The sequence below is a fragment of the Acanthaster planci genome, linkage group LG07 (genome assembly GCF_054643075.1).
Source record: "Acanthaster planci isolate LZ-2023a linkage group LG07, COTS_SCS, whole genome shotgun sequence".
NCBI lineage: Eukaryota > Metazoa > Echinodermata > Asteroidea > Valvatida > Acanthasteridae > Acanthaster > Acanthaster planci.
In genome coordinates, this window is record NC_141783.1 from 17549309 (window position 1) to 17567657 (window position 18349).

General features: G+C 41.9%; 2 protein-coding genes across 2 annotated transcripts; both read left to right on the forward strand.

Moving 5' to 3' along the window:
• Positions 1-1075: 1075 nt before the first annotated feature.
• LOC110980364 (acyl carrier protein, mitochondrial-like) lies at positions 1076-8660 on the forward strand. The gene is made up of 5 exons (XM_022236976.2): positions 1076-1278; positions 4866-4997; positions 5389-5476; positions 6474-6574; positions 7136-8660. The coding sequence occupies exons 1-4, from the start codon at positions 1105-1107 to the stop codon at positions 6563-6565; spliced, it is 486 nt and encodes a 161-aa protein (XP_022092668.2). The 5' UTR covers positions 1076-1104; the 3' UTR covers positions 6566-6574; positions 7136-8660.
• A 2301-nt stretch (positions 8661-10961) lies between these two features.
• Positions 10962-16939, forward strand: LOC110980400 (uncharacterized). Its single transcript, XM_022237037.2, has 2 exons — positions 10962-12024; positions 14370-16939. The coding sequence occupies exons 1-2, from the start codon at positions 11511-11513 to the stop codon at positions 15407-15409; spliced, it is 1554 nt and encodes a 517-aa protein (XP_022092729.2). The 5' UTR covers positions 10962-11510; the 3' UTR covers positions 15410-16939.
• Positions 16940-18349: the final 1410 nt, after the last annotated feature.

Sequence of the window (18349 nt, forward strand, 5' to 3'; positions counted from 1 at the left end):
GCCGGGGAGGCAGGAAACAAGAAGCTTGCACGTGACAATGACAACAAGAGTCCATTTCACTGAGGCAAAGGTAGGGAATTCCCCTGCACAAACAACTGTTCCCCCTGCAATCGCTTCAACTGTGAAAGTTTTGAAATTGGAATTTCTTCAGTTTCTTGAACTGAGCTGGCCTCTGAATTAATTTGAATCCAACAAAACTCAAGCAAATCAAATTAATCGAATCAAATTACATTGTTCTAAGGGACGCTTTAACCACACGAGTAACAGAAATCATTTTCTCACTGTAAATTACTCCAAGTCTTGATTAATTAACTGGTGTCTTTCCAGAAGTATAGTAACGAGACATTTGTCTTTCCGTAAGTTGACCTCTTGAAAGATACTTTGTATCACTGTGTGCGTTACTGATGTTTTCCAAATCGGAAACTGTTGCAAGAGAAGGTCTCTGGTGCAGTGACCCAGAAATTTACACTTAAGGATGAGCTCCACGAATCACCGTCCCCGTTTTCATTTTCAACGCCCAGATGGAAAGTTTCACTGTTTCAATGGTGATAATCCGAACTGCAACCCTCTGAAAAAAAAATCCTGTCCTCTGAGGAATGGGATTAAGAGTGGGGACTTATTGTGGCATTCGGCAAAGACGTATACATGTAAATTTCTTGAGATTCTTCGGGAAAAAAAGAAAGAAATTAGCAACTTTAAAGCCTGCTACACTCGATATTTCCAGGCAATCTCTCGTGGTCCAAGTGCTAACGGGGCCCGAAGTTTTTATTGCGGTGATTAGACGAGAACTGGTGCATTTCACGTATGAGAAATATCAGTGGCTTTATATTTTTTTATACTCGCTATTTTTCTTTGGTCTCAAAACTGAACTTCAATAAAATTTGATATTTCATATTTAATAATTAAAAGATTTGGCTGTTTTCCTTTGTATTTTTCCCTAAAGCGATATTAACATTACAAACTGTGTGGTGCCAAAATGGTATCCGACGCAATAATTAAATCTTACTACATGTACAGCACATGTAGGCCTACAGTACATGTATTTGGAAACCGCGCAGCTCCTGGACGCAATGCATGGCGGGAATAATCTCAAGCTCTCCCAAAATGGCTGCCATCGGTCGTGTGTCTGCCTTGGCGAACCTGAAAAATGTTGCTACACTGCATAACTTTAGAGGAACAATTTGCAGAGTAACAGCCTCAGCAGCTGTGAGGAATGGGTGTTGCTCATTGCAACTTACTCGGAGTAGATATTTTACAAGTTTTAAAGGTGTTTCAGAGGTAGGAATTTCAGTGATCAGGTGATAACAAACACGCATAGCGCTTGACCGTGATGACACGAGACGAGAATCGCACTGCGCTAGCGTGGCGAAGCAGAAATCAGTATGTGATGTAACTTCCATTTCCAGTCTTGTGACGAGTCACTAAATTTAGCGACTGGAGTCTAGTCGAGTCATAAAACTGTGACTCGAGTCGAACCATTAGGTTAAGTTGAGTCGGGTCACTTTGATTTGTGGTCACTTGACCGACTGGTAGTGGTAGGCATGGTAGTCCTAACCCCCAGAACTGTGGGGTCCGATGTCCGGTCTGCTTCCACAAGTATAAGGAGCGGATCAGCACAAACGTCGAACTCGAAACCCCATTCTCATGGGACTCACGAACAGTGTTCTTGGGTCGTTGATTACGAATGCAGAAGTGCAAAAGTAGTGCAGCTGCGCTGAAGGTCAAGATAGCAGTCGCCATTTTGACACCAAATGAAAAGATGACATGACATTAACCATCTCACATTAAATAAAACCCCCAAATATCCATATTAAATGGTCAGGGTAAATTCTCTCCGATAGCCATGAGTATTTGCCCTGGGTTTATTTTCCTTATTGTGAGTGTTTTCTATTTTATGTAACAGAACCAACATTAAGTTACGGTATGTGCCTATATCCGCCATCTTTGTTCTTGATGTTCTCCATCCTTTCCCCAGGGTGTGGGGAGTGAGAATCTTGTTCGCAAACAATGTTTGCGTGTTGATTCTTCCCGTTCGAAACCCCGTCCTCGTGTTCGTCTAACACGAGGACAGGGTTTGGAATATGCCTCATAGTTCTGGGGGTGGTCACTGTTGGGAGGGAGGCTAATTCAAAATTGTCAAATATTTTTTTGTCTGGTTTATTTTTGAAGTGATCTTGGAGAGGGTGTGATGAGAAATATTTTGATATATGTTTGGATTCCATCAGACTCTGCAAAGCACAGAAAAATACGCTAGATTTGAAGCAGGAATGTTGCCAGACTTTTTTTAACACATAATGCAGAGCAAACTATTTTGCACACAAAAATATGTGTGAATTTTCACTGAAAAGCTCAAAATTACTGTTTTTGTAAAATCTTTGTTGCCTTATTTCAATGAATTAAATGCTGGCTGCACTTCAAATTTCAAAATTTTCAAAATTCGAAATTAAAAAGAGGAGCTGCAGCGTGCAAAAACAGACAAAGTTTAATCACAATTTCCTATTAAGAAAATGAGTTTCCAAATAAACAGCGCCCTCATTCATGTATACATGCCCCTATTTCTGGTACTGGTAGGCTAGGCCTATTGTTGTACATGTGCATGATAGTATACCAGTACTAGGCCTATATAGTCGCCACCCAAATCTGAATTTTGGCCTTAATCTTAACAATTATGTATTTTTTTTTTTGGTTTCAGGTTAAAGCAAGATACAGTACTTTCATAAGTCTGCTTTCAGTTCGACCTGGTTTAGTCTTTCTTGACAAGAAGATGTCTTTCTGATAATAAATTTGATTCGGCCATGCTTAGGTGGCGACTCCAGGGCTGCATGTGTGTCAGTTCATCATTACAGTAAATGTGCCTGTGTTTCTGGAAAATTAATAGCACAGTTAACCACTGCATACTTTTTAGTATATTGGGTGCAAACATTTCAATACCCCTCCAGAAAAACCGAGGAGGAAATATATTTATTACAAAAGCCAAATGACGACGAGTTACGTGCATTACTATGGGCGGAGCCTCGTTTTCGTTCATAAAATCCTGGGCCAATAAATGCACCCCTTGCCGCAGCGGCGGCACAGTCTCGGCAATGCAGATTGGTTATTTACATTCTGCATGGGACAAAATCATATTTTCACATAGGGAACCACAGTTCTTATGGCAAATATGGTTAGAGAAAAGCGTACTTGCGTACGGCATGGTTTTGGACATGCATGTATAGATACGCTTACACCGCATGGTCTGCATCAATAAAAATAGGCACATTATAATTAATCATTATAATGAGATGCGGTGTACTGCTTCATGCCGTCGCCTGAACGGTCGGAAGAGCTAATTTGCATATGCATGATTGGTTGAGGCAGGAAATGCTAGGCAAAGCGTGAGGTCAGAATAACCTGCGGTACAGTTATTAGTGAATCGGGAGGCAAACTATTTATCATAAAATCTTTGACCCTTAATTAAAGAGCAACTATTTTAGACGTCCAATTGTTCTTTGCTCCGATGGCAACCGCAGGGATGTGGCAACTATACTGTCATGCACGTTAGTTGAGTGGAGTCAGGTACCTAGATCGAGTCAATTTGAGTCACACATTTTTGAACAAAAAATAAAAACAAGTTTTAATATTTAGATTTTGTGCAACCACAGATAGGTCTATTGGTTTATTGCCCCTAAAATTGGGCACAATGATCAAACTTTCTGAACAACATGAATTGCAGGCAACAGTCGTTTGTAAGAGACTTGTGTGAACATGATGGAGTACAAGTTGTGCATGAATTTAAATGTCGGTATTGTTAGGTCCGTTTTCACACACAATTTGTGCTGCATCATGTGTGGCACTTACAGGGCACATGCTGGCAGGTACATGCCAGCAGAGTCATGTTGGACAAAGTTTCACCCGTTAGTTTCAAGCTTTCTGATGAACAGTGCCTTGTGAGAGCTATGAAATTCCCCTGCTGACATCTAATTAAGATTTTATTTCCATTTTAAAAATCTGCAACAAAAGCAGGATCTCAGACAAAACATGTACTGATCAGAAAAAGTTAGGATTTTGAAATGACCCCAAGAACCACTTGTTTGTACTAGAATTGTTTTTGCCAATTTACTCAAGGCAAGAGTTTCATAGCTTGACTGGTGCCGTCCCAAATAAGCTAGAGAGCGACGGTCAAATGCTTACCATCATGACTCCTTTTAAAAATCGCTCAGTTTGAGGCACAATAACTTGGTACATTCAAAGATTGCACTTGACGTTATCTGCGGCGTTCTGCGCAGATTTGAAAAATGTGCAATCTAATCAAAATTACACAAGTAAAATTGCACAAGCTGTGCAAATTTTAAATTTTTGCACTTTCACAAATTTCGCTCAACAGTCTCACGACTGCCCCCCCAAAAGTGGGGACTTTATGAAGAAGCTTCCTGTGAACCCCATTTTTCAGTTCCTAACACTGATTTTTGAATGCTGCCCAGTCAGATCAGATCAGCGATCAGGGTTCTTTACTTCGATCGCAAATTCAACAATTCAATTAAATCTCCCCTGCAAAAAAAAACCTGTCAAACCTGATCCATACTATAACTTAACGCAGCAACAACTAGGCCACACGGATGTGGTTCTCGCTCAGTGCTGACTGTTTGAAACAAGTGCAACGGGTTCACTGCAAAATATGCACTTTATAAAGAAAACAAAGATTGGTGCTTTTTTAGCCGATCAAGGGGATGGAAACAATGTTTTTCTCAACAGTTTAGTCAGGGAAGTTCTTTCACAGGCAGATACTTCCTGAGTGCCTGGTCATTGCTGTTTGTTGTTGATCTTGTCACCTTAAAGATGGTGGAGGAACATGGCTTTTTATCTGACACATTGCCTTCTGTCTGCAGGTTCGAGTCTTTAGGCCGGTGGCAATTCAAGGGGTCCGCCATTATGCGGAGCTACCTGACCTCACATTTGCCCAAATTGAAGAGAGGATCCTAGGAGTGTTGAAGCTCTTTGATAAAGTCAATCCAGACAAGGTATGTAATGCAGAGAATGGGGGAGGAAGTCCGGTTGGCGCAGTGACACTGGGTTCGAATCCCACCTAGGTCCGCATGTGGATTGGGATTTCACTCCCTGGCTGACTCTGTGGGTTTCCTCTGGAACATTCATCTGGGGTTTTTTTCTTACATGTACCTTCAACCCTGAACACTTTCCTAATATTACATGCAAACATAGTTTAAGTAGATGTCCTCCTATCATCCAAGTTGCTAATGATGGCCCATGGAAATTCACTCTAGAATGGACATGGCTACCATCAAACGACAAATTTGTGAATGGGGTTTGTAATTTGTCTTTAAACTCAAGAATATTGGGAAATTTGGTTCTAAATTAATGTGCCTGTATTGCACCTCTTCCCTTTATTGACAGCTAACGTTGGAGAGTCATTTCATCAATGATCTTGGTCTCGACAGCCTTGATGTTGTAGAAATCGTCATGGCTATTGAAGATGAATTTGGTAAGGGCTTCCTGCTTTGGATTGTATTTTAAGAAGTAAACTGTTTTCATTGTTCAGTTTTGATTTTGATAAAAAAATAAATATTATTCAATAGTCACCATCCAAGGTTCGAAAACTTTTTTGCTGATTAAATCTTTGATTACACGTGCCATCAGGTATTTGTTTTAATCTTGATTCAAAAATGGTACCTATTAACAGTTGTAATCAGAAACTAGAAACATAGTTTCCAAGTTAAATTTTAAATCATTCTTTATAATAAACCCAATTATTTATATTATTAAGTATTATTTTCCTGTTTATCCAAGGTTCAAAATACATTTGACTTTGAAACTGTCTAAAAATTCTCATGACCACACTGAAGTGTCCTTTTTCTGTCCTATGGGTAATTCCAGTCATTAGGGGTCCAAAAATGTAACATTTGTTTTGCAGGTCATTTGCATTAATTCATCACACTTGGAATTTAGAAAATGTGTTCTGCACTTACAAAATCATATGTCAGATGTGACAGGTACACGAAAAAACATGGACCCCTTATTTCTGGAATTACCCCTGTATATTGCCAAAAAGCTTCCTCAGCTTGTATGGAATAGAGTATACCACTGGGAAATCCCATAGTGAAACTTCAAAGAAACATGTGGTAGCCGGGTGGACAAATGACTTATTAGGCTAGAAACTCGGATACCTTACCTCTTTGAGTGAGGCTTGGGCAAAGGCCTTCAAACTTGGGCCATTGTCACCAGTTGCCATGCATTGCGTCGATTTCACTCTTACGAGTCTGATTGGCAGAGACCACAAGTCAGTGCATCATTTCAACAACCCTCTAAGTCTCTGACTCCAAATCGCAATGGAGGCAGAGTCCAGATAAGCTTGCCTCACCGGAACCCCCAAAACGACTTCAAAAAGTGCTTGTGCTCGGCGAGATTGTGCGCAACAGGAAACATGGCATTTCGTGAGTTTAAACACACCTTTGCTGGGCATCATGTTTTCACATCAACAGCCCTGGAGATTCCAGACAACCACGCGGAGAAGTTGTTCACACCGAAAGACCTGGTGGAATATATAGCAGACAAAACAGAAACATTTGAATAACCTCTGTAGGTAAGTAGAATAGTATCACAAACCTAGGCTGTGTCTAAAATGGCCTTTTACCGCTGTGGTTGTGGATGTTCTCTGTATACCAAATCATAGTCAAAGCCACATAGCTAATTTGTACAATAGACTGGACCCTTTCACCCCATGGTCCGCTTTCTAATGATTTGGTTGTGCACGTAGTTCAGGGTACTCGACCAAAGTGGCTTTGTCATTGCTGCTGTCCATATTTACATCTGAAGGTATTTCTCATTTGTTCCTCGGAGTACAGACCTATTTGATCTTCATGAATAAGGTCGAAGAGTAGTGAGATTCATTTTAAATGTAAACGGAATGTCTTTTAAGAAATATTTCACGTCACCTTCAGTCTGATGGCACAGCCACAAGTAACCTCATTGTTTACCTGGCAGAAGGGCATTCAGGGCTTCGTTTAAAATGCACCTGACATTGTAATAGCTTGCTTTATACACTCTTCTGTCAGGCAGCAGACAATCTATATTCTGCAGATTTGTGTGGTCAGGTTTTTTTTTCCTTTGTGTCTGATTGATTTTATGTACCGATGAATTTCAGTTTTCCAAGACTTTAAAAGTTGCATTACTGTTGTGTGGGAACACCTTCCTAAAATGGAGAAACTTCGGATGGAGTGACTGGAACAAATGACCACGGCCGCATAGCCACGCCCATCCAAGCAACCTGCCACACCCTCCTGGTCAACATTTACTGCGTGCGGAGTGTGTTCCTTGGAAGTGATGATTTTAAGTTGCGTACTGGGCACAGAGCCAGTTTCACAGAGCTATCCGACAAATTGGTGACACATTCAAATGCCTTGGGTTGGCCTCGTGATTGATGTACTTGGCTGCGGTCGATGCTCAGTCACATGCTACTCGGCAGCAGTGTCACCTGTATGTGTCACAGCTCTTTGGAAATGGCCCTGTATCAGGAAACACCAGTGGAGAAAATGTAGACATTGTTGTAATGGGTTACTCAAATAAGCGTAACCTTAAACTGGTCAGAATTTCGTCATTTCCCCTTCCTGGATTTGTTAAGAGTGCACGTCACTGCTTTATTAAATTACTTTTACAAACTTGATATGTAAACTGTTTTGATTAGACATCTGTTCATCAATTGTCTACGGCTTTAAAATCTGATACCGAAATGGCATCTGTGTGAGGAAACAAGTAACACGTGCCCATTTTGACTTAGGACAACTGAAAAAGAAGTGTTGTCCGGTTTCCTTTTCTCTCTGTAAACTTGTTCTATCTGGTCATAAGGGCTGCTTAGTTTTTGTCTACAGTCGAAAATGCAAGGTTGATAGGATTAATTGACCTCCATTTATTGACGGAAGTCAGAACTTTCTTAAGCTGAGTAGCAACACATTGCAAGCCAAGCATACTCCTGAGTCATTCATGTTTTTAGATGTTCCACTTTCACTCCAAAATCCGAACCCTGTAGAAGAGAAATGTAATTAAGTTGACAGCTACATGTATGTTCGATTGTGATCTCCACACCGTTGACTTAATCTCTTATGTGTTGTGCAGATGAAGATTGCATAAATAAAAATTGGCAGAGAATTTGATTGATGAGAACACGTAGGAGTGCCAGTTGGAGACTGGGTGTTTTTGCCTGAAGTGATCAAGCTTGTTTCAAAATTGGTAGTAGGGTCTAAAAGATGTACAGTTGTTGCTTTGGCGCTTGCATCCAACTTCATGGTGGTGTTAAGCTGAAGTGTATCGCGGTTAGAGCAACAACCTTGCTTGAGCCGGTCATGAGCAACAAACAGTACATGGCATTTTGCTGTTGGTTTGCTCGTGTTAAGCAAAATATTAAATGTGCTTAGCAGATTTCTTTCGGCTTAGCATCTCTTTGAAGCCTTGCTGTGCCGTTGTACAGCCCAAGCAAACCCCAGCAAAAATTGTTTCATTTGAGTGATAAGTTTTCTTCACACGAAGTTGGACCCTCTCATCATCAAAACATTGTAGACTAAAGTATCGTCGTGTTATGGAGTCAACCCTATTAAAATTATTCCCGATTTATGTTACGCTGGACCCGTTTTTCGTTTTTCAATTAAACATGAATACAGAATTGTTAAAAAAAACAGCCTTGCAATCGCAAATTATTTTTTCATTTGTGTCTTGTATATCGTAAATAAACTGAGCTCACGGCGGCCGTTGGCAGCAATACCCTTCGGTAGAATAGGGGAGTAATCACTGACATTTTTGCTTATAAAATCCCGAAGAATTTTCTCCCTGAAAGTTTTCTGTAAAATCGGTCAGTTTATGGTATACAACCGGGAGATGTGTGGGTGATGGGATGGAGACAGGTCACTGCGCCTGTGCACATTCCGCTGTTTTTATCAACAGTCATTTCAACCTACATTCACCACAATGCCACAGCAAGACTGTCTTGCCATACGTTTCAGTGCACGCTTGCTATACATTGTATATGCATGCATGGGCGGAGATTTGTGGGGGATGATTTCTGAAAGGTCATCCCACGCCCAGGTGAGATCGTGACGCCGGTAAGTGCAGAGTCGGTGTTGCTGGCTACGGGTGTGCATTAGGTCAGACATTGAAAGTGGGGAAATGGTTATTGGTAATCCCCCAGGTTAAACCGTGGAGGGATATATCCCCATCAAACAGGTCAAACAGTGGAGGGATATATCACCATCAAACAGGTCAAACAGTGGAGGGATATATCACCATCAAACAGGTCAAACAGTGGAGGGATATATCCCCATCAAACAGGTCAAACAGTGGAGGCATATATCCCCATCAAACAGGTCAAACAGTGGAGGCATATATCCCCATCAAACAGGTCAAACAGTGGAGGGATATATCACCATCAAACAGGTCAAACAGTGGAGGGATATATCACCATCAAACAGGTCAAACAGTGGAGGGATATATCCCCATCAAACAGGTCAAACAGTGGAGGGATATATCACCATCAAACAGGTCAAACAGTGGAGGGATATATCACCATCAAACAGGTCAAACAGTGGAGGGATATATCCCCATCAAACAGGTCAAACAGTGGAGGGATATATCCCCATCAAACAGGTCAAACAGTGGAGGGATATATCCCCATCAAACAGGTCAAACAGTGGAGGGATATATCCCCATCAAACAGGTCAAACAGTGGAGGGATATATCACCATCAAACAGGTCAAACAGTGGAGGGATATATCCCCATCAAACAGGTCAAACAGTGGAGGGATATCCCCCCGGACACGTAAATGTATTGAACCTTTACATGACAATTGTTTGGGAGGTGAGTACTGTTTTCTCTACATGGGACGAGGGTCTCATGTGGTACGAGGCTGTGTTTTACATTACCGACAATGTGAGGAGTGCATCTTAAATGCATATCTTTTTTTCTGGGGGAAAAACAGAGACTGAGAGAAAAGTCACCCAGTCCCATGGGCGTCGATCAGTTTTCAAACGAGGGGAACATCGCCATGATAAGAACTATTGCGATCGTGCAGCTCGAAGCCCTAACAGCGTCCGGGGCTCGCTTAAGGGATCCGGGAAACCTTGGATTCCAGGTGGTTTGCGGTGCAACCTGAGGCAATATCTGACCACATTCATTTTTTTCTAGAATCTGTTTTTGCGAGATTTATTTTTATTTTTCAAATCTGAAATATATGATTCAAATGTAGGCCTATTTCCGTCCAGTTTTGTTTTGTTTAGGGTCCGGGTGAAAAAAATAAAATAGAAAGTGGGGATGGGACATATCCCCCGTCCCCCGCCAATTATTGAAGCCAATGCTCAGTACAGTGCCAGTGAAGATATACGTAGTAAATTTTCCAAGGGTCTGAATAATTATTGTAGATTTCACCAACCATGTTGCATTCACGTTACTACAATTAGGCACATGATTATTGCGTTGGTTACATTTTACTGATCTACTCTCGATGTTGTCCGCCATTGAGTCATTGGTACATTACAGTCATTTGGTTAGCCAGGCCAGAGGGACACTTGGTCTTTTTAGACAAAATGAACCTAAGCCGCTAAAGCCTAACTCACAATCCCGACATCCTTGCTTTGGTTGCATGGTGTTGTTTCTCGGGGTTTTGGTGCTACTATTGGATAAAGAAATAAATAAATGCAAAGCACTCTCTTTCCTACTCACGGTTTCGGTTTTCTTTGTTAAAAAAAAACACCGAAAAAATCCATCCCCTTCCCCCCCGCTGGATACGTCACTGCTTAGTATCGGTACCAAACTCTGTTTTCAAACTGGGAAAGCGGAAGAGATTGTCTTGATGATTTGTGAAGAGAGTAATTCTAAACGCTATTGTGTCGTTTTGATCGAGTATTTATTTTATGTTTCAAGTTCCTCGTCCAACAGGGAACTTCAAACAAAAATGCTATCCTTGTCCTGTTGATAGCATGTGGCTGGTTACCCCGGGGGGTTATGCTGTGGGAATACAAGACGCAGACAGCAGCGAAGAACAAGGAAGAGCAGAAAGTTCAACTCGTTGAGCTGCGTTAACAATAACGGTCTCGTTGTTACTCAATTTCCGCTTAAATTGAGGAACCATCTCCCTAGACTGACACCGTGTCTGCTTTCCCTTCCCCTCTCTTCACACGGGGACGGGTCGGCAGACGTTCTGCATTAGCAATACACGGCCAAGAAAGTTGGGGAGACCGCTGTGAAGTCTACTACAGTCTGAACGAATGTGAGATATAAAAAGAAATTACTGTGAGACTGTGTTTTGTCAGATAAGTGGATAGATTAGGCCAATCAATAAATGCCTGTAGGTCCTAAGTCCACTGGAAAAATTCGTCTGTCTGATTCGACCTTATGACCAACTTGGCACTGACTTCCAACTTTCACCCAGAGACCATATTATTTTTCTTCGTTGGACAACATTCACTTTCATTCCACTCAAGCAGCTCAACAGACATTGCTGGATCGATTCTCTCGGTACATTATCTGCAGCAGCATGTCGAGGATTTCGCGCAATGGCGAGCGCCTCCTGGACTCGGAGTCCTTGTACCCTTGGTACAGCAGGGAGGCCGACCAAGAGCTGCAGGAAGGAGAGGGCTCATCAAGGCCCGTCCAGGCCGAACACAAAGCCGCGGCTAAGCCTCCCCGTTGGCCGTGGTTCATTTGGTTTCTCCTGAAGCTGCTCGGCCTATACAACCGCCGGCCCGCTGTGGCCAGGCGGCGTCGCTGCCTGCAGTGCCGCTTGACCGCAGTCGAGATGCGCTGCGTCATTAGAGGGAAAGGGGTACCGGGGTACCTGTACCCGGGGGCCAGCTCTTGGGAGGATGAGGAGGAGGGACCAGAGGACAGCGGGCCTGGCACCCTGGAAACTCAGTTCACGATCAATGGAGACGGGGGGAGCGAGGACAGTGAGTTGGGGTTCGTGGTGCCTGAAGACCCGTGCTTGGTGTGCCAAAGCGAATGGTGGGACGCCTACGGAAGACACAGACCTTACACAGAAGCTGATATAGGTAGGCAGAGAGATTTTCTTAAATTATGCAGCAAATGTGCGTCTCGAAACCTACTCACCCGAGGCTATTTCATATAGAAGTGGCAGGTTATATAATGAAGAACAACGCTTAAAAAATCAACGACGTCCCAGAAAACATCGGAGCATAAACGCGACGGTTGAACTGCATGAAAAAGAACACGCATTATACATACGGCCAAATTGAAAAATAACATGATTAGCGTCTGGGATTCTGAAAAAAAAGAAGAGCCAGGTTTTGTTTGATATATTTTAAGTTTGTTTGATTTCTAGATGGCAGCCACTGCTCTTAAAATTCCCAACAAAAATAGGTTTTCCAACTTTTTCAAAGCATTATAAAAAAGTTCGACTTGCCGCATTTTCCGATGGATTAAATGACATATTGCTTTTTATCCTGATTTTGACGTTCGTTGTTTAAAAAAAACAAGAAACAAAATAACAAAAACAAATAAAGGGCTTCCAAATGGACAGCTCCAAATCAAATCAACCCATTTCAACCCAAGTAGATCTAAATAGACAAGGAACTGATTGACGTTGCCACAACACAAGACGTTCTCGTTGACTTGTAAAATACAACTTGTCAATTAACACCTCGATGGCAATTTCACGATTGCCCGAGCGTCTTTCATTTAAAGGAACGTATAAATGTACTTAAATCACCGCTGTAACCATTTTCATATCTTTTCAAAGTACAATTTTTTGCACATTTGCGCACGTATTTATCCGTAAATGTTTTACATCTTGATGTCACTTCACAAACATTTTTCCCTCTAAGTTGACTTCATTCGCCTCATTAATATGCAGAAAACAGTTCACCGATAATTTTCAAGTTACTTGGCCGACCAGTTTCTTCCGCATTTTACTGTATTTCGGTTTTCCGAATTCGACTCATTAGTCTGCGCCAACATTGTCATTGATGCTACTTACACATTGCGGTCTCGTTATTAATTAACATAACATAATTATGCACCATGGCAGGTTTCAAACAACTATTTTCATGCATGAAAATTACAAGGAAACACAGCACACTGGTCTTTGTGTTGATGAGTTCGCATTCGATTATAGGAAGTTTTTCCTAGTTCATAACTTAATTTCTAAACCAGGCAGAAACCAAGCAGAACGCTCATTTCCTGGTTGTGGTTGTATTGGTTCATTTCAGTGACTAACTGAAGCCACGGCTTTATCTGGGAATTTCTTCTCACTTGGTAATATGAGTAGGAGAACAGTAACCTTGAGGAACGAAACGAAACCTTGACGCTTAAAAATAATAGAATCTAAGTTTGCGATGTGCAGTTTGTTACTTACATTGCTATCCACAACAAAATTTATCAAATATTGCATAACAATTGAATTAACGGAATATATTCAGGGGTGAGATTTGTCAGGATTTTTCCTGATTTCGAGATTTTTCTTTATAATTTTCCCAGACTTCAGAATTTTCATGTGATCCCTTTTAAAATCTGGAGTACCAATGAGTAGTTTGTTATGTGCAAAAGCTTATAGAGCGAAAATGGGCGATGTCAGAATTTTTTCCCTGGGGGAAAACCATTTTTTGGACTCGCAATGGGAAAAATGAAAACAAACCTGGCGACCGACGAGAATTGATAATTTATGATAAAGTGTGGAAGGGCAATATTCTAAATGCAAACTCGTGACTTTCATCCCATTCCCTCTCTTATTTCTATTTACTTCGTTTTTTCCCAAACTTTTTTAATGTTCTCTCATTTTTTCAAGGGGAGGGGGCAAGTGCCCCCCTTTGCCCACCCCTTGCGATACCTGTGAGAGAGTACATATATTTTATAGGGTGTATTTAGGCAAACACAAGTGTGTAACATACACCCTACGTTGCTATGGGGCCGTCAAAACCTCTGGTGAATATTTTGTGAAAAATTCATATTCTCCAGTCTCAGTGGTGTATATTGTACAAAACATTTTCATATTCATCACTGCTATTTCATTTTCGAAGCCTTATACTATGTTTTACAAATTCATATGCACATTTTCAAAAAACGGTCCGGAAAAACCTATATTTTATTCCACTTCATTAATAAAAACGTACTTCCAGAAGTACAAAAATAATATCAAATAAACTAGTAGAGTGACAAACATTTTCAGTCTGCTGGGACAAGCATGCATAAAATAAAGTAGACAACAGAAAAAAATTATAATAACAAGAAGGTAGTAATAGAGCTGTTTATAGAGAAAGCTGCGACATCAGTGTCTCAATATTTGTTGGAACCTGTAGCGTATGGTAATTTCCGTACATTCTGATGCGTAATCTCGTGAAAATATGTGGGTTTTTCTTTTCCTCTGTTTTGTTTTATGCAGGTGTGTCCAAATGGAACCACTACGGAAGTCCTGCCCTCTCCGTGATTTGGCAAGTCCTTATCCTTGCCATCAACATGGTCCATTACTTCTCCTACTTTGCAAAATATTGGGGTGAAGCTGAAAGGAGATTTGACCTGGTCATCTACTCGGGCTTCGTGCTATTCGTCGTCTCCGTCCCGGCCCTTTGCCTGGTCGCCAATATCATCAACATGCTCCCCAGTTGGCGGAACAAGAGCCGGAGTTACGCCTGGTCCAACGCTCTCAGCATCCGGTACATCGTAAAGCGGTTGCAGCACCTGAAATTGACGGAGCAAGGACTGCCCTATAAGGCTTTCCTGCTGGTGTGCCTCGCCTGGCCGCTCGGTAACAGCATTGGGAGGGTTGCGTTGTTTCGCGACGTATCGCATACGATCGTCCACATCTCTCTTGCGTCCTGCACCGTCACCATGGAGATCTGGGGAGCGTTCTGTTACATCGTTGTGCTGATGCGGCTCTCGTTCCAGAGTCAGTTTGAGGTGGAATTGGCGTTCCTCCGAAAGCACAGCGACGCCATGGACCGATGTCGTCGCCGGCTGACTCTCCTCATGGAGGAGTTCGGCAGCTTGGGCAGCCTCGCGACCTTGTGGGTCATGTTCACTATCGCTGTGGCCACGTGGTCGATCGCCACCCAGGTCTACTTCGATTACGCTGTCAACAGCATGCACAACAAGACGATACCGATGTTCAACACCAGTCGAGACCTCGACCCAGTGATCTGGTCCGAGATCATGATGTTCCTGCTCTTGCCGCTGATGGCGGTGGGCGGGCTGGACTTGAACAGACTGTGGATCAGCTTCAAGCGGCACATCGGCGAGATGCGACTCATTCCGGGACGAAGCTACGACGCCTTCTGCGACAAGATCTTGGCCTACTGCAACGAGCACCCGCCCGTCAGGAGCATCGAGACGGTCACGCTGCTGGTGTCCGCTCTCGGTCTTTGCCTCGCAGTCGAATTCAAAGAGATAGAACAGTTTGAATTCCACCACTCCAATCATCTTTGACATTTTATTACAACAAGATGCATGTACGTCAAAAAGACAGCGTTATTATATGAACCCAATTGTTTACCACGAGTCTCGAGCAAATTACTTCGACAGTGTCTTCCATCATGTTCTGTAGATCTCTAAAGGAATGCTGAATATACATTTTTATTAATTTTGAACATTTTAGCCTTGTAAATATTGCTTTCGTCGAGTATAATTTTGTCGATACATTACACTTCGAATAGTGTGTCCTTTTGTCTGGCACCGCTATAGTTTCGGGACACATCTATTTGGTTACAATCTCAACTGAGCTTATTCTCATCTTCTCAACGTTAATTCTCAAACACAAGAGAAAAATGATACCACCATTATGAAATGTTGCGACGGATAAAACCAATGCACTTTTTCTGTATAAACGGGGAGGGCGTCATTAACTTTCAAGGAGCCGGGTTATTTTGGCCCACCTAACAGGCGGGGGGCGGGGCGGATTCCGCCTTTTTAAAGAACTCGGCTGTGCCACGTTTGATTTTTTTTAATCAGGGCATGCTTGTTAAGACACTTCTTATCATTAAACAAATGTGAAGGTTTTAATCCAATAAGATATATTTTTTTGGTTACAGTCATTTATGTATAGTGGAAAAAATAAACATTGTTGGCTGACCTCTCTCGTAAAAAAAAGCGCTGCCCAACAGCAGTTGGTTCGATTTTCACAAAATTGGAGTCAACTTAAGTGACCCTAAAGAATTACTCTAAAAACTCCCAAAAGACTAAGCTACTGAAGAATAACACTGCGGCATGATTGGAAAAGATTGTGAGGGATGGGGCGGATTCCGCCCCGGCCGCAGTCTTTTAGAGTTAGACATAGAACCAACCGTGAGTTGGAATAGACAGTGTTATAATGTAAACAATAAGTAGTGCAGCTCAGGGCATGCAAAATATTTGTAGATTTATATAAATTATGTGTTTTAATTTTGCACAGAATTATGGCGATATAGGGATGATTTTTAAATCATTTGTACATAAAATGGAAAGTAAATCTCAATTTTTTAAAATTTCATATCAGATGCAGCTTAAGAGATTAATTAAACTAAAAGATCAAAGAGAATAGGCGAATTACAATAGTGTGCTTCCAAGAGTTTGCAACACGTTGGCCAATCACAATGCACGAAATCTGTCGACCCTTTCCGAAAGCGTATTGGGTCGACAGATTTTGCGCCTTGTGATTGGCCAACGCGTTGCGAACTCATTGGAGGCGCACTATTGTGAAAAGCCCGAGTTGGCAGAACGCCGATCGAGCTGCACAGCACCATTTCAACTTCAAAATAAAACCCGATTCATTTCTGTACCTTTGAACATTACACGTAAAATATTGTACCATGCAGTGATAAAATTATGAGCTTAGGAAAGGAAAACGGATCTGCTCGTGTTGCGTAGACAAGAAGTCATTCTTGTAGTTTTGTCATGCAAATACAAGAGCAATAATTTCTACGTTTTTATGTCACCTCGATTTCTTTATATTTTTCCAATAAAATTATCGTACGAACATGTCACCCACTCGCCCATCCATTCAATCTCGCTATGTTCCAGGAATCGTCCGCCGAATACAGCCACCGAATACATAAAATATCCTCATTAATCCACTTAGCCTACAGTCAGTCCATTAGATTGTCTAGTCAACAACCCACTTGCCGAGAACAGTCGCCAAGACGGGGGAGGAATTTTTTTCCAGAATAAAAACCTCCAGGAGCAAACAGTCAAAAACAGTGGAAGGGGGTCAAGTTGAGAGGTTTTTTTTTAAAGCAAATTGGTGATTTTTATCTCCTTGTATCCTTTTTCAAAATGTCTTTCCACCCGTCCCCTTTTTTCTTTTTCATTTTTCACTTTTTCCCCCTGGGGTACGGCAAGCGCCCTCTTGCCAAATCCCTCGCGCGCGACACTGAAGCTAGTGGGGCAGTGGTTATCGCCTGGTGCTGGAGCGCCATCAACCCGAAGAACCGAAGGTCACCTGACCAGACTCAGAACACAAGGCCAGTTGGGGCATTCGTTGGAGCATAGCCTATTCGCGGTCCTGTCAGTACATTATTGATAACAGCGGAACAACACCTGCTTAAAGGGACACACACGGTCGTTTATCAAAAGCGCCATACCAATATGGTTGCTGGTCCTTACTAACTCCTACCCTGAGTACCGTTCGCGTTAAGTGTACCGTTTAAGCACTTGCCTGCACGGCTTTCATCACAGCAGAAGCCAAAGCAAAGTGACTTATCAATATCCAGCTATAGACAATCCCGCATATAGATTGAGAAGTGTTCGGTTTAGTACCATTGACCTGACAACTTAACCGTTACATGCCCAGGGAATTCGGAAGTTTTTTGGACATTCTGGTTGTCCAGGTGTATTAAATGTATTTTTTTGTTTTGGTCTATAATTTAAATACCACGATGTCAAACAAACAGGACAACATTTGTTTGTTTTGATGGTTAACTAAGTAATCAGCATTCGCAGCCGTAAGATATGGCTGAATTATTGCTAATTTACAATAAAGACAAGTTGAAAAGTACAAGTACATCAATATACATGATATACCAAATAAGGTATAAGGTAAAAGATAAAAGACTGCAAGAACACTGCTCGGGAGGTTGATTAAATAGACGAGATTAAATAACAAGTACACCACACTTCACCACAAAATGCGGTGTCAAACTGAACACCCCGGTGCTATCAGAGGACCACACGGACACTTTTCACTGGTGTTGAAAATTTAGGTGCACAGATAACACGCTACAACTCACAACTGCTGGCCCCCACCGCGCACATGACGGACCTCTTTGTGCCGAGAGCAGTCTAGTTTCCCGACGTGTTTTAAACGATCGTTGGTTAAAGTGCACTTACAGCTAAAATAGAATGTGATGCAGAGAGCTACCCCCTCCCCCCACCACAGTGCAACATTACTTAAAA

Excerpts from the sequence above, each read along its gene's own strand:
- LOC110980364 (XM_022236976.2), top strand. The coding sequence starts at position 1,105 with ATGGCTGCCATCGGTCGTGTGTCTGCCTTGGCGAACCTGAAAAATGTT. Across the intron at positions 1,279-4,865 it reads GTTTTAAAGGTGTTTCAGAG|GTTCGAGTCTTTAGGCCGGT; the intron begins GTAGGAATTTCA and ends TTCTGTCTGCAG. Across the intron at positions 5,477-6,473 it reads GGCTATTGAAGATGAATTTG|CCCTGGAGATTCCAGACAAC; the intron begins GTAAGGGCTTCC and ends TCACATCAACAG.
- LOC110980400 (XM_022237037.2), top strand. The coding sequence starts at position 11,511 with ATGTCGAGGATTTCGCGCAATGGCGAGCGCCTCCTGGACTCGGAGTCC. Across the intron at positions 12,025-14,369 it reads TTACACAGAAGCTGATATAG|GTGTGTCCAAATGGAACCAC; the intron begins GTAGGCAGAGAG and ends TGTTTTATGCAG.